Below are 13,970 nucleotides of genomic sequence, written 5' to 3' on the forward strand. Positions count from 1 at the left end.
AGTGTATACTCCTGTGGCGACTACAGTGATAAATTAACTTAGAATTTTTTAAGTTATTTCTCTGTGGAGACCACATGAGAAATAGACTACGAATTTACTAAGTTAGACTCTCTGTGGTGACCAACGGGAGAATTTATACTTAGAATTTTCTAAGTTAGTTCTATGTGGCGACCACAGGAGAAACATACTTAGTATTTACTAAGTTAGACTCTCTGTGGCCACCACAGGGAGAACTTATACTTAAATTTTTTTAAGTTAGTTCTATGTGGCGACCACAACACTCACTTGATAAGCTGATAATTACAATTCCACAAAATTCATTCTTTTTAACAAAAGACAATTTTGTGCTACTAAAATTACAATTTTAACAGTTACTTTTAAATATTTGCAAAATTTAAAAGATGTTAAAATTGGTAAATCACAATTATTTTTCACCACTATACAATTATTACCATTGAATTGATAATACCATATTTTTGTGAAAAATGATTATGCTGCAATTTAAATTAATTTTAATGGACCCCTTTAAATATTAATTATTTAAAGTCCATTGAAATTAAATTTCAAATTTTATCAATATGTATGTGCCAAAACATATATCTTATTAGATACAAGCACATAAATATTTGAATTACGAGAAATAAGTAATGGCATATAAACTCAGATGTCCTCAAAATATTGAAATTAACTAACAAGTGAATTTAATCAAGACAAATTGCAGTTTCTGACTTCTAATTTATTAATTAGAAAGATTTAACATCCCAAGTTCACTAACCAACTTAGAGAAAGTGTTTTCATCAAGTGGTTTTGTGAAGATGTCTGTAATTTGATCTTCCGTGGGTACAAAATGTAACTCCACAGTGCCATTTGTGACATGTTATATGATAAAGTGATACTTGATATCAATGTGCTTTGTTTTTGAGTGCTGAACTGGGTTGTTTGAGATTGCTATTGCACTTATATTGTCACAGAATATTGGAATCTTAGATACCAACAGACCATAATCTTGGAGTTGGTTCCTCATCCATAAGATTTGGGCACAACAGCTTCCAGCAGCTATGTATTCAGCTTCAGCAGGTGATGTGGATACTGAGTGTTGCTTCTTGCTATGCCAGGATACCAATATTCTCCCAAGAAACTGACAACTTCCCAAGGTACTTTTCCGGTCAATCTTACAACCAGCAAAATCTGAATTTGTATAGCCAACTATATTAAAACATGTACCTTTAGGGTACCAAATACCAAGATTTGGGTTCCCTTAAGATACCTAAATATTCTTTTAACAGCTATAAGATGAGATTCTTTTGGTTCAGGCTTGAAATCTAGCACATAAGCATGTTGCAAACATAATATATGGCCTACTTGCTGTGAGATAAAGTAATGAGCCAATCATACCTCTATAGCTTGTGATGTCAACTTTTTTACCAGTTTTGTCCTGATCAAGCTTAGAGGTTTTTGGCATGGGAGTCTTTACTGGAGTTGAATCTTCCAGTTTGCACTTCTTGAGAATTTCTCTGATATACTTTGATTGATAAATGAATATACCATCTTTCCTTTAACTCACTTGTAATCCAAGAAAATAATTCAACTCTCCCATCATGCTCATTTCATACTTACTCTGCATTAGCTTAGAAAATCTCTTACAAAAATTATCATTAGTAGAACCAAATATAATGTCATCAACATAAACTTGAACTAATATTATATCAGATTTATGCATTTTATGAAATAGAGTTTTATCTATAACACCTCTATTAAAATCATTTCAAGTAGAAATTCAGAGAGAGTGTCATACCATGTCCTTGGAGCTTTCTTGAGACCATAGAGAGCTTTGAATAGAAAGTACAAAATCAGCCAGATTTGGATCTTCAAAACCTGGAGGTTGTTTCACATACACTTCTTCTTCTAGCTCCCCATTCTAGAATGCACTCTTCACATCCATTTGATAAATTTTAAAATCTGAATGTCCTGCGAATGCCAGAAACATCATGATTGCCTCAAGTCTAGCCACTGGTGCATATGTTTCATCATAATCTATACCCTCTTCTTGAGAGTTACCTTTAGCTACCAATCTGGCCTTGTTTCTCGTTACAATGCCATCTCCATCTAACTTATTCCTGAATACCCATTTAGTGCCTATCACTGACTTGTTCTTTGGTCGGGGTACCAGCTTTTATACCTTCTGCCTCTCAAACTGATTGAGTTCTTCTTGCATAACAATAACCCAATATGGATCTTCAAGTGCTTCATCCACCTTCTTAGGTTCCATTTCTGAGAGAAACCCTGAAAAGTGACATTCATTCTGAGTGGCATGTCTAGTTCTCACTCCTGTGTCAGGATCACCAATGATCAACTCAAAGGGATGGTCTCTGTTTCAAACTCTTTTCGAGACATATATGATCTTGATATTTCCCCTTGTTCAGTATGATGTTGAGTGTGAACTGTAGATCCTCTTCCTGCTCCCCCTGAATTGTTGCCACCATGACTAGATGATTCTAATCTTTGTGTAGTAGTTCTTGAAGCTGTTCCTGTATGATTATCATAATCATTATTTCCACCATTACCACCACTTGATCCAGAATCAGTATTGCCATGTACTGTAGGTATAGCTCTAGCAATCCCAGGTTCTTCTATATCCAAAGGATCATCTGACAGGTTCTCAAATTCTAGAGATTCAGAATCCTTTTCTCTTTGCAGGTTTGCCAACTTGGTGTCATCGAATGTTACATTAAGGCTTTCAATCACCATCTGATCAGTAATCATTTAAACCATGTAAGCTTTAGATTCCAGAGAATAGCTCGGAAATATGTCTTCTTCTGCTTTAGCATCAAACTTTCCCAGATGCTCATTTCCTTCCTTCATCATAAAGCATTTAGCACCAAACACATGAAAGTATTTCATTGTTGGTTTCTTGTCAGCCATTATCTCATAAGGAGTCTTGTCATGATCTTTATTAATCAGGGTACGATTTTGAGTGTAACACACTGTGTTGACAACTTCATCCCAGAAGTAAGTAGGAAGTCTTGATTCACTTAGCATAGTCCTTGCTGCTTCAACCAAGGTACGATTCTTCCTTTCTACTACTCCATTTTGATGTGGAGTTCTTGAGGCTGAATACTGTTTCGAAATACCTTTTTCTGTACATAACTCATTTAGAAATGCATTCTTGAATTTTGTTCCATTATTTGATCTGATCTTCGTGACAGGTAATTTCAATTCAATCTCAATCTTCTTTATATGATCCACTATCAATTGAGGTGCTTCATCCTTGGATTGCGAAAAAAACACCCATGTGTACTTGGAGTAATCATCGACTATCACTAGAGCATATCTTTTTCTTGATAGTGACAACACATTCACTGGACCAGATAAATCCATGTGAATTAACTGAAGAGGTTCAGTTATGCTAGTCATTTCTTTGCTTCTGTGTGATGCTTTCTTTGATTCCCTTTTTAACATGCTTCACAGAGTCCTTCTTGACAGAATTCCATCTGTGGCAGTCCTCTCATTAATTCTCCCTTAACCAGAGAGTTCATTATCTTGAAGTTCAAGTGCGAGAACTTCTTGTGCTATAGCCAACTTTGTTCTGATGAAGCTTTGCTGTAGAAACATCTGATTACTCCATCACAAGTAGACTTCAAGTTAGCTATGTATAAATTACCTTTCCTCACTCCCTGTAAAGCAAGCTTCTCATCTTTCCTGTGAGTGATCAAACATCTTTCTAGCCTGAAATCAACATTGTATCCTTTGTCACAAAACTGACTGATGCTCAGAAGATTATGCTTCAATCCTTCCATAAGAGAGATGTTTTCAATGATGATATTTCCAATTTCCAAATTGCCATATCCATTAGTAAATCCTTCGATGTGATCTCCAAAGGTAACTATAGGGCCAGCTTTCTCAACCACACCTGTGAGCATGGACTTTTCTCCGGTTATGTGCCTAGAACAACCACTATCCAGAATCCACATGATCTTTTGTTTTCTTACCTTACCCTGTAAACACAGACTGATTAAGAAGACTTTGGTACCCAAGCTTTCTTGGGTCCTGAAGGTTTAGGGGTAGAAACAGGATCAACAAATGAAACCTTGACAGGCTTAGCTTTCACTTTGACTGACTCCTTCTCAGTGTTAGTCTCAATAGAGTTATCAGACTTAGAAATAGGAGGAACAGTCTTGGCCTGTGTGTGCTCATTACTTATGTTTGTCTTAGTGTTAATGCAAGTGCTAGCAGTTGCATGAAAAGCTTTGAAATATTTAGACATGGTAACAAATGCACATGGCATACATCCAACTACACCACAGGCTTCATGAAAACTAGCCATGTTAGGCATGACAGGTATACTGGAAGTTGCAACAGATTCTACTTTAGCTTTAGTGCATGCATGTGTAAGGTGTGCAACAGAATTGCAATTATTATATAACACCCTAGATGCAGATGAGGACAATGTAAAATCAGATTTTTTATTTACACCTACCTTGCCATTTCTGTTCTTCTTAGCCTTAACCTTAGCACTCTCACCAGTCTTAGAATTAACTATAGGGTCTGGTTTCTTAAGTGTGTCAGGTTCCTTACTATCTACCTTATCACCTAGGTCAGCTATGGATTTGGCTTTACTAGCTGGAGCCTTAGGAGTCTTAGGGGATTCCTCTACCTTCTCTCTATCTCCAGCAATCAATTCCTCATTGATAAGCAAACTTACTTCATCCAAAGGTTCTGAAACAGGCTCAGTGAACAATGGAGATACAACATCCTTAATAACATATGGAACCTTTTCTGAAACAAACATGTTTGTCTCAGATGTACCACTACGTTTCTTACTGTTCAGCTTAGAATAGTCAAGTCCTATTGAAGTCTTAGATTTAAATCTTTGACTATCTATTATCTCCTTCTGAGTCAAAGCTGCATTCTTAAATGCCTGTAACTTCTTTTAAAGTCAGCAATTTGGGTTCTTATAATAGCTTCTATGTCTGCATTGTACTTAACCTTATTCTCTAGATATTCATTCTTTTGTTTAAGGTCTTCTAGTCCAACTACAAGCAATTCTAGTTCTTCATTCCTAGAGATTAAACTCTCAGATTTAAGAACTACCTTATCATTTTCAAGTTTATATGCAAGCATGCTATTATGAACATTATACAATTCTAAAGTAAGTTCATGCACAGTAGATTTGTATTTAGACACAGACATATCTATAGTAGTAAGTTCAGGAACCTGAGATTATTGTGATGATTCCTCTGCAGAGTCTTCCATAAGAGCCAGATTTACATACTCTTCCTCTTCATCTAAATCAGTATCATCCCAGCTTTTTCCTTCATCAATTTACGTTCTTCCCTTTTCCTTTACCACATAAGCATTCAGCTTCTATTTCAGCTTCTCTTTCTTCCTCTTCAAATCTTCATAAGTTTCCTTCTTTTCATAGGAGTCTTTTGTTTTTGCTGCCTTAGGCTTTCTATAATCAGATGCAAAGTGCCCTAACTCATTGTAGTTGTAACATCTTGTTTTGCTCTTGTCTACCCAACTTGACTTGTAGCCTCCTCTGGAGCTTGACCCTGATGAGTAGCTTCCTTTCTGAAATTTCCCTGATGAACCCCTTGGTTTATAATTGGGCTTCCTTCTGAATGTAACATGACTAAATTTTGCAGCCATGTATGCCATAGATTTGTCCTCCAACTGTTCAAGTTCTTCCTGAGTGTAGAACTCACTTTCATCCTCTGGCTCACCATGAGCAATTTCAGCTACGATAATTTTCTTAATTGTTGAGGAGGGTGCAACCTTGTCTTCTTGAGCTTCAGGTTCACGAACTACAAGTGCAGTAGTTTTTGCAAGTGCCTTACTCTTACTATTAATAGAACCAGGTCCATAGATAATAACTCTATGCTCTTGCTCCAGCTCATGTGTTCTTAGCTTTCCATAGATCACATCCAGGGGCATAGTAATAAAATCTGCTCTTTCCCTGACTAATGTGTTCTTTTGTTCCAGGTGAACTGGGAGTGTCAGCATAAACTTTTTGTTAGAATCTCGTACAGGGTAAACTTTCCTTGCAGCTTTAATTCACTTAATAGTCTTGTATATCTCTCAAAAAGTGAAGACAGTGCTTCTCCGGGTTGAAGTTTGAATGCCTCATACTGAGTCGTCAGAATATCCATCCTATTTTCTTTGACTTCTTCTGTACCTTCCATTAAAAGCTCAATAGTATCCCACATATCTTTTGCACTGTTACATCCTAGAAGTTGATGACTCATATCATTATCGGTCGATTCCACTATTATGAGTTGAAGGCTTGTGTCCAGATTTATCAACTCCTTGTCAGTTTCCGTATATTTAGACGGATCCCTGAGAGTGGATGAGGAAGGAATTCTCACACCATCTATGGTTGTGGATTCAGCAACTACTTCCATCGGAACATAAGGGCCATTTAGTAATATCCCAATGTAAAGTGGATTCGAAACTTTCATAAACAGCATAATATTTTTCTTCCATAGGTTGTAATTATCTCTATCGAATGGGGGAACATTTATACTTCCAATTCTTTGGTTGTTCATCATCTTGGCGGAATTAAATTATTTAAAGTTCAAAAATTTCAAGAAATGAGAATTTTTGAAAATTAAAAAATTCAAGAAATTTTCAAGAACTTGTTTCTTTCTCCGGATCTTGATTTGTATGTCAATCAACAAGCTATGATACCAATTGTTAGTCCCAAAGTATCGTAGAAGGGGGGGTTGAATACGATACCTACAATCTTTTCGATTCTTTTACAGATTCTTCGTTAAAAGTACGAAATCAAATTAGACAAAAAACAATTTGAGGAATATATTATTTTATTAATATAATCCTTGAGGATATTACAATCTAATCAATAAATTGATTAGCTACAATAAATTCAGCAGCATAACAATATGTTTACAAGTTTAATAAATGAAGTGCTTTAATGGAGCTCCCGTAAACACTCTGTTGAAAGCTGAAGAAGATGACTGAAATGAATTGTATTCATTTGGTTGCTAATGTAGAAGTTCAATTTCATTGGACAGGTGGCATTACTGTGTCCACACAAATATTTGAATTGCTGCATTGATTCACTAGACATTCACAAGTGTTCTATGGCGACTGGTGTATACCTTGACTTCTCTTCTATGGCGACCAGAGTATCCTGTGTTGTTGCTCTATGGCGACCAGTTGGTGCTCTATGGCGACTACTGTGGTGCCTTAGAGTGATTCTCTATGGCGACCACCTTGTTGCCCTAGAGTCATTCTCTATGGCGACTACTCTGTGGCGACCACAGGGATTACACAGAGGGAACAACTCTGTGGCGACTGAGGATGATTGTTTCTTCCAACTCTCCTTTGGTGACCACATGGGCTTCCTTGGTAGTCCTTACACCTCTATGGCGACAAAGGTGATAAGTTCGCTGCCTTGGAATGTTTTTACTTCTGTTTTTCCATTCTTTACTGTATCAATACTTTCTTCTGTAACTGAATTAAAATCCCTTCTTGAATACTGATATTTGGTGCACCGGTCTGGTTCACAAACAACTAGCATTGGGAGAACCTAATTCAATTTGTCTTATATTTCTGAGCTAATACAGACTGGTAGATATTCATTGCTTCTTTCACTGAACCCTTGGTCTGCAACACTTGAAGTCAATTGATGTAATTGATGATTAAAGTCCTTTGATGTCTTATTCTTCATGGTTGCTTGAACATGTTAATGAACTTCTTCCCATGATCTGTTTTGAGGACCTAAAGAGTCAATTGCATCTTTTGGTTCTTTGTGTTTATCATATCTTCATCTGTAGGGTTTCTGTGCTTCACAGTTTAATATTGTTTATTTGTTTCTGTTTTCATGTTGAGTTATAATTCCTCGATTACATGTTACATTACATTATGCTTTACAAGAGTAACTCCCCATAAACATGCATTACAACTCAGTTAGAACAACAAAAATGTGATTGGCTAGGTCTTCTAAAATCACCCAAGCTTGCCATCCATTAGCTGCTACAATTACTGCTATAAATCTTATTAGAACCCCGAGTACCAAACATTCCTAACATGACGAAAGGAAAATGATCCAAGTTATAGTTGCGGGCGTGGAGTGCTTAAACCTTATTTGGGCAACATGTTGTAAAGTTAGTTAGAGATGTGTTTTGCTTCAAACATGTATCTAAGAGAGGCCTCTCCTGCTGTGTATTGTTGTTTATTAAAGATAATTAATAATAATAATAATAATAATAATAATAATATAATTACAATTATAGTGTGATTATAAAATGATACAGATACATTGTTGCAAACTCTTTTCTTTAATGTACACCCGCGCTCAACTGCTGCATTCAGAAAATATATTTCCTATGGCTTCAAACTTTACGTTTAATGCTCAAATCCATTGATAAATAGTTCATGTTGTAGAAACTGAAAACTGTAATACAAATATACAGACAAAGGTTTTTACTCTTGTAAAACTGGGAAAAAAATGTATTATAAGTGATGATAAAAAAGATGGTTACGACGTTAATAAATAGAAACTGATGCCTAACAAGGTGGCATGAAAACAGACACAACTACTGGCACGACTACTAACACGTATCCACTACTAAGACCTTATTCAAACTTCCTAAAAACTCTCTACTACTGCATGACCAAGTCATGTAAATAAAACACTCCACATAATAACTATTTTATTAAATAATAACAACTAATACAAATAAGTTTAGATTAAATCCCAACAATTTCTCCCTTAATCTAAACTTATCTCATACAATACCTCCAGCCCGTATGGATTATTCGACTGAGCCCGTATGGCTAATAATCTGAGCCCGTATGGCTAATAATCTGAGCCCGTATGGCTAATAATCTGAGCCCGTATGGCTATTCAACTGAGCCCGTATGGCTAATAATCTAAGCCTATATGACTATAATAACGCTGGTTCATCATCCTCGACGATTGCCATGTTTACTTCTTGCCTCTTCTCTCTTTCCCGTCCTGATTTGCTACATTCTGATGCATAGTGTCCCAAGGTGTTACAGTTGTAGCACCTCCTACTCTTGTCACAGAAATAACCACCTCTAGTTTTTTGATTCTGAGATGCCAAGAGAAGTTATTGTCTGTCTGCGCTCTCAGACCTGCCCTTCATCCTCTCCTCGTGAGCTTTAAGACGACCCACTAAATCTTCAACCGTCATAACTTTCATGTCTCCGAACTGTTCGATATTTGAAGTTATCTGGAGAAATTTATCAGGGACTGCACATAGGATCTTTCTCACAATGCTTGACTCCTCCATCACTTCTCCAAGAACCCGTATATTGGTTGCTATCCCGCTCAGCTTCATACAAAAATCATCGATGTCATTTGTCTCCTTCATGGTAAGAGACTCAAACTCTCCCTTTAACGTTTATACCTTAGCCTCCTTCACTCGCTCTGCTCCTACACACATGGTTTTAATGGCTTCCCAAGCTTCCTTTGCGGTTTCTTTCTCAGCAATAGTTAGTAGTACTTCTTCTGGCATGCCTTGGTATATAGCTGCAAGAGCTATCTGTACCGTCCTCTCATCAACAACAATCTTTGGGTCTCCTTCGATCGCACCTTAAACACCTTGAGCCTTCATGAAAACTTTCATTTTCAGGGACCATGTTGTATAGTTACTTTTCGTTAGAATTGGATAGCTTAAACCCACAGAGCCTTTTTTTGTCTTGGTTATCTCCATGTTTACGTTTGTGTGTTTGGATTGATATTTGGGCATACAGCACCTGGAGCTCGGATACCAAATGTAGAAACTGAACACTGCAATACAAATATACAGACAAAGGTGTTTGCTTTTATAAAACTGGGAAAACAAAATGTATTATCAGTGATGATAAAAAAGATGGTTACAACGTTAATAAATAGAAACTAATGCCTAACAAGGTGGCATGAAAACAGACACAACTACTGACACGACTACTAACACTTATCCACTAATGAGACCTTATTCAAATTAACACTTATCCACTACTGAGACCTTATTCAAACTGACACTTATCCCTACCGAGACCTTATTCAAACTTTCTAAAAACTCTCTACTGCCGCATGACCAAGTCATGTAAATAAAACGCTCCACATAATAACTATTTTATTAAATAATAATAACTAAAACAAATAAATTTAGATTAAATCCCAACAGATGTTGCATTGCAGATGTTAAAAATTTTATGAATTCTGATTATTTTTTTGTGCATCAGAACGTCGCCATTGCTTAGCTGCCGATGCTTGAAGTGAAAAAGACCACTACAAGCCCGCAAAGGTTGGCTCAGTTGGTTAAAGAGAGGAAAACTAACCTCTTGGTCACAGGTTCGAATCCCACGGGAGGAGAATTTATGATTATGCCTCCTCAGCCAGAGCGGCTGCGGTTACCTATGATAAAAAAAAAAAGAAAAAAGACCACTACATGGTTCTTATTCTACAACATTGTTGCATCATAAATATTATATTCTCTGATTTTGCTCCACAAAAGTTTGAGACGGCCAAAAACTACACATTTCTGCACAGATTGTGATTTTGGGATGCAGCTAAACACCGTGATTACATCACAAACATGATCTGGGGGAACTTATGAGGCTAATTTGTGTTGCCCTTATTTTTTACTCCAGCACCAGAGGCTGTAAAACTGTTATGAACAAACGTGGATATGTATGTGTTTTGTTACATATTATATGTAGCTTAGTTATCTATTTTCCATTTCAGTTTTTCCATTCGAATTCTTTTTGTAAAGTGCGAAAACTACGTATATTCGTCCAACGCCTATTTCTTTAGAAAAATTAATTAATGATATGAGTTAATAGGCCCCTTAAAGAGAAATCTTTTTATGTAGCCTAATTTCACATAATCATCATTTTTTATATGCTTCCTGCTAAATACACTTATTTGCCTGCACAATTTTGTGCAAATTTTTTTTAATGTGCCTTTTGCTTTTGGATTTTGCCAGCCAAAACAAAGAACACTCCTAGTTTAAGAAGTCTGCAACTCTGTAACATCCCTGCAGCACAAATGTCTTGCCCAATGTGATTGTATTTTTTTGATGCAACACTTTTAGAACATAAAATTGAGACGAGGCTCCGTTTCGTACCCGTTCCCGATCACCAACCTTAAGCCACCAGGTAATAGTACCCGTCCCTGATCACCAACCTTAAACCATCAGGTAATAATATACATCATTTTTTCTATTTGTCTGAAGATATGAGCATCAATATGAAATTGCTATTAGTTGTCCCTACTGCATTGCCCACTTTCATCCCCTTCTATTTTACTAATTTTTTGGTTAATTTTCCTATAACATAGCAAATTTCCCTGCATTCTTTGTCCCTCAATTTCAATTTTTAAGAAAAAACACAACATAAAACAATGTTCCAAGTAAAAAAAACTGACAACAAACTATATTTAACATAAAATAAAATTTTAAACGAAATAATTGATAATAAAAATAATAAAATTAATTATATAGCCCGTGCATTATAGGCCAGTAAATATTAGTAATAACAAACATGTGTAGCTATAATTTTTTTAAAACCTCAATTTATGTGAAAAAAAGTCAAAAACGGTTAAAATTGGGCAGACCGGGTACTAAAATAAAATTTTAGGTTCTTTTACTATAAATTTTTCCCTAAAAATTTGGTCCGCAGCTTTGTAGAGAGGAGAGAGGAAGGAGCTGAAGAAAGGGGGGGGGGGCAGAAAACTGGTATTACATCGGACAAAGAAGCAAGAAGCAGAAAGATGAAGATGGCGATGGAGATGTTGAGTAGTGTAATATACCCACCACAAACATCTATATTACTTACAATTATATCAGCTATTGAAGTTTTGACACTTTGCAACGCTGGTTTCATGGAAACTAAAGGAACCCATATGCAGTATTCTAAGTTCTGGTCTTCTTCTGATTCTTCTTCGGATGATCGTCGTGTTTCGAGTCGTGTCGGAATGCTTATTTTCTACACTCCTGCTGTTTTCGCTGGACTTTGGGGTTTGTTTCTGTTTCCCGGTGAGTGTTTGAGGTTTTATTTGGTGGCTGCTTCCCTTGTTGTCCATTTTCTCAAGAGGGATTTTGAGGTTTGTTCCATTTCTCTTTCCGTTTTTAAGTCAACTGTTTTGAGTTTCTTATAATTAGATCCTATCTGTTTGAGCATTCAGATAAATCTGTTTGAATGAAATGGATGAATTAATGCAAATCATGGATGCTTGCCCTCAACATAGTGCAAATTTTATTTGATTCTTGCCTAATTTTATTACTTCCAAGTTCCAACCAATTGAGGCATTTATGTTAAAAGACTCATCTCTTGCTTTATGTATTTGATCACATAAATTGAAGATTATATCCTTCCTATCAATTCAAAATATTATGGAATTTGACTCCAATTAAAACTAAAGGTGGTGTATTCAATTGAGATTCTGAAAGATTTTTATGGATTTTAGGATTTTAGAAATCATGGGGTATTCAATTTGGATTTTAAATAATCCATTAAAATCTGAAGGTATTCAACAAGGATTGGAAACAGTCTTTTAAAATCTGAGTGTATTCAATTTAGATTTTAAAAAGTCAATCAAAATTTGGTGGTATTCAATTTGGATTTTAAAAAATCCATCAAAATCTGATGGTATTCAAAAGTCCATGGATTTTCTTTTATTTAAAAAAGTTGTGGATTTTGATGGATTTGCTAGTACATTTTTAATATCAAATATCTTGAAATCTCTTCAAAATACATGAGATTTTGATGGATTTCTAAAAAACTCCACAAAATCTGCAAAACTCTACAAGATTTTGGATCAACTCCATCAAAATCCACGAAGAATTGAAATCAACGAAAATTTTTTAAAATCCGTAGATTATTAACAATCCTTTAAAATCTGAAATGAATACACCCCCTAAGAAAATGACTGTGCGTTCCAAGACTTTCGACAAGATGAAAATAAATATAATCGGTGCATTCACAAAGTTAAATCCCGACACTCAATAAAATGGAGGAATAAATGTATATTGTTTGACAAAATTAAGAAAAATTACTAGGTTAATTACGAGAAAAATTGATTTAGCTGAGAAATTCTGTCTATAATAATTACATGGTGAGTTCATGTACAGGTTCTGTTCATTCACAAGTTCAGCGGAAACAGCTCTCTTGATCATTCAGTTATCATTGCAACATCATACTTTGTCATCACAGCATGCACAATCTATGGTCAATACCTGAGCCGAGGGCTCCCTGAGCCATCGATTGACCTGACATTTTCTGGTGTAGCAGTTTTCCTAATAGGAATTACTGGTAATTTCTACCATCATTACATTCTTGCTAATCTACGCAAGGAGGGAGAGAAACAGTACAAAATTCCTCGAGGAGGGCTATTTGGTCTAGTGATATGTCCGCATTATGCATTTGAGCTTCTGGGTTTCTTGGGGATATGTTTGATTTCTCAAACCATATATCCGTTTCTCTTCTTGTTGGGCATGAGTGGTTACCTGGTGGGAAGGAGCTATGCCACGAAGAAATGGTACCTTTCAAAGTTTGAAGACTTTCCTAAGGATGTCAAGTCTCTAATTCCTTATGTTTTCTAGACAAAATATGTTACTTGTATGGATGTGTTGAAAAATTCTTGTATTCAGTCACTTTCTGTATTGGTTCTTCTGGCGTCTCTGTTTAAAATACATGGCTAAATGAGACGATTTGTGGCGGTTTCAAGAGCCATTGAAAGCGGTTTCTCTAGCAATCACCCTAAGGTGTCCATTCAGCATCCAAAAAGCTTGAAATTTATTAAACCAAGAATGTCTGACTTGTATTACAATTTTTAAGGAAAATAACCAAAATCTACAATTGTTTTGATATACAACTGCATATTGATAAACAAAAATCTGTTTTGAGTATTAATCAGCTGGTTGAATAAGGTATTCAACTGCTTGCGACACGAGAACTCAAGAACAAATAGTCAGACCATGTAATGTGGAGGGGACACA

At 35.8% G+C, this 13,970-nt stretch overlaps 1 protein-coding gene across 1 annotated transcript; it reads left to right on the forward strand.

Moving 5' to 3' along the window:
- The first annotated feature begins 11,630 nt into the window (after nucleotides 1-11,630).
- LOC141693018 (uncharacterized) lies at nucleotides 11,631-13,710 on the forward strand. The gene is made up of 2 exons (XM_074497999.1): nucleotides 11,631-12,076; nucleotides 13,104-13,710. The coding sequence occupies exons 1-2, from the start codon at nucleotides 11,744-11,746 to the stop codon at nucleotides 13,572-13,574; spliced, it is 804 nt and encodes a 267-aa protein (XP_074354100.1). The 5' UTR covers nucleotides 11,631-11,743; the 3' UTR covers nucleotides 13,575-13,710.
- Nucleotides 13,711-13,970: the final 260 nt, after the last annotated feature.

The sequence above is a fragment of the Apium graveolens genome, chromosome 10 (assembly GCF_009905375.1).
Source record: "Apium graveolens cultivar Ventura chromosome 10, ASM990537v1, whole genome shotgun sequence".
Classification (NCBI taxonomy): Eukaryota; Viridiplantae; Streptophyta; class Magnoliopsida; order Apiales; family Apiaceae; genus Apium; species Apium graveolens.